The 1,288-nt window shown below is 35.6% G+C and overlaps 1 protein-coding gene across 1 annotated transcript; it reads left to right on the top strand.

Annotated features, from left to right (window-relative positions):
• Positions 1–305: 305 nt before the first annotated feature.
• LOC143561104 (putative membrane-associated kinase regulator 2) lies at positions 306–937 on the top strand. The gene has a single exon (XM_077049246.1). It carries the CDS (start codon positions 347–349, stop codon positions 935–937), a length of 591 nt encoding a protein of 196 aa, XP_076905361.1. The 5' UTR covers positions 306–346.
• The last annotated feature ends 351 nt before the right edge of the window (positions 938–1,288 follow it).

The raw sequence follows: 1,288 nt of genomic DNA, 5'->3' as shown, positions 1-1,288 counted from the left end.
ATAATACTTTAATCACTTTAAACAAATTAAACATTAGAGGACGCATATTTAAATCCCCAAAGTGATTAAAACCTAGAACCACATTCCAGATTTGTTAATTTTTAGACTCCAAAGCCTCGTATTTGTACACACCATCTTTTATTAAAAAACACAAATAAAATCATAGTGTAGTATATATATAACTTTGATAATATTGCAGGCAAAACTAAAAGAATAAATATTACATACTCTCACTCTCTGCTCTCTGTTTCTGTACTTGATTGCTATTAAACAACCACCAACTAAATAACACCATCCCTTTTCTTCTTCCTCATTTTCACTCCTCCATATTCTGGCTCTCCCAATAATGGAGGCTTTCAGCTTGCTAAGATACCGGAGAACCAACGGTGTTGATGCAACCAAGAATGATAACTTAATCACTCCCACCGCCATTGTCACTGCAGTTAGCAGTGAGACGTCAGAAACCGAAGACGACGACGACCACGGACCGTTTTTTGACTTGGAGTTCAGTTTACCAGGGAATGAAATTGGTGTTCAGGAGCATGTTAAAAACTGTGAAGAAGAAGAAGAAGATTCAGATGGATCTGATGAGTCAGAAGAAGAAGAAGATGATGAGAGTGAGTTGAAGCTGACGTCACTGTTCCAGTCTGGTTCGAGCGGCGATAGCACGGGTGTTTCCGTCTCAGATGACTTGTTCGGTTTTGTCCCGGTTGAGGAAATTAAGTCAAACCCACCGCAGTCTCGTGCTACAAAGCTTCGAGTTATGATTCTAAAGTTGAAGAAAACAACAGATGTGAATATTGTTGAGAATGAGGAGTCGGGCAAGTCCAAGGCGGAAGTTGTTTCTCTGTTCAAGAGGCGTAACAGTTCAAAACAGAAAAAGCCACAAAACGACAATAAATTACATGTTATATTTTATATGTATGTATATTATTGAACAATATATAGCTTTTGTTAAATTCCTTCCTATGTATATTCGATAACTATAATTATACGGTTCTCGTAGCTCTTAGATACCACTGGTATATGAGCGTTATGACTTATTATTAACATATCTTTTTAAAATGTCTCTTTGGATCCAGATGACAATTAGTAAAAAGTGTTTTTGTTTACAACTACATTGCTGTTTACACAAAACTATGATTATTTGCTTATATAGAATATAACACTTTTAATATTTTGCAACTACAGGATTAGAAATGAAGGGATGTGATTTATTAATATTGAATTGCCTTGTCTGTTAAAATTGGGAACTAAGGTAAAGAAAAAGTGGTCTTTTATGGAAGGA

This window comes from Bidens hawaiensis, unplaced genomic scaffold (genome assembly GCF_021521415.1).
Source record: "Bidens hawaiensis isolate Kalapana, Puna unplaced genomic scaffold, B.hawaiensis_p1.1 tig00020536_1, whole genome shotgun sequence".
Classification (NCBI taxonomy): domain Eukaryota; kingdom Viridiplantae; phylum Streptophyta; class Magnoliopsida; order Asterales; family Asteraceae; genus Bidens; species Bidens hawaiensis.
The sequence above is the reverse complement of the archived record's forward strand: the minus strand, read 5'-3'. Positions and strand labels throughout refer to the sequence as shown.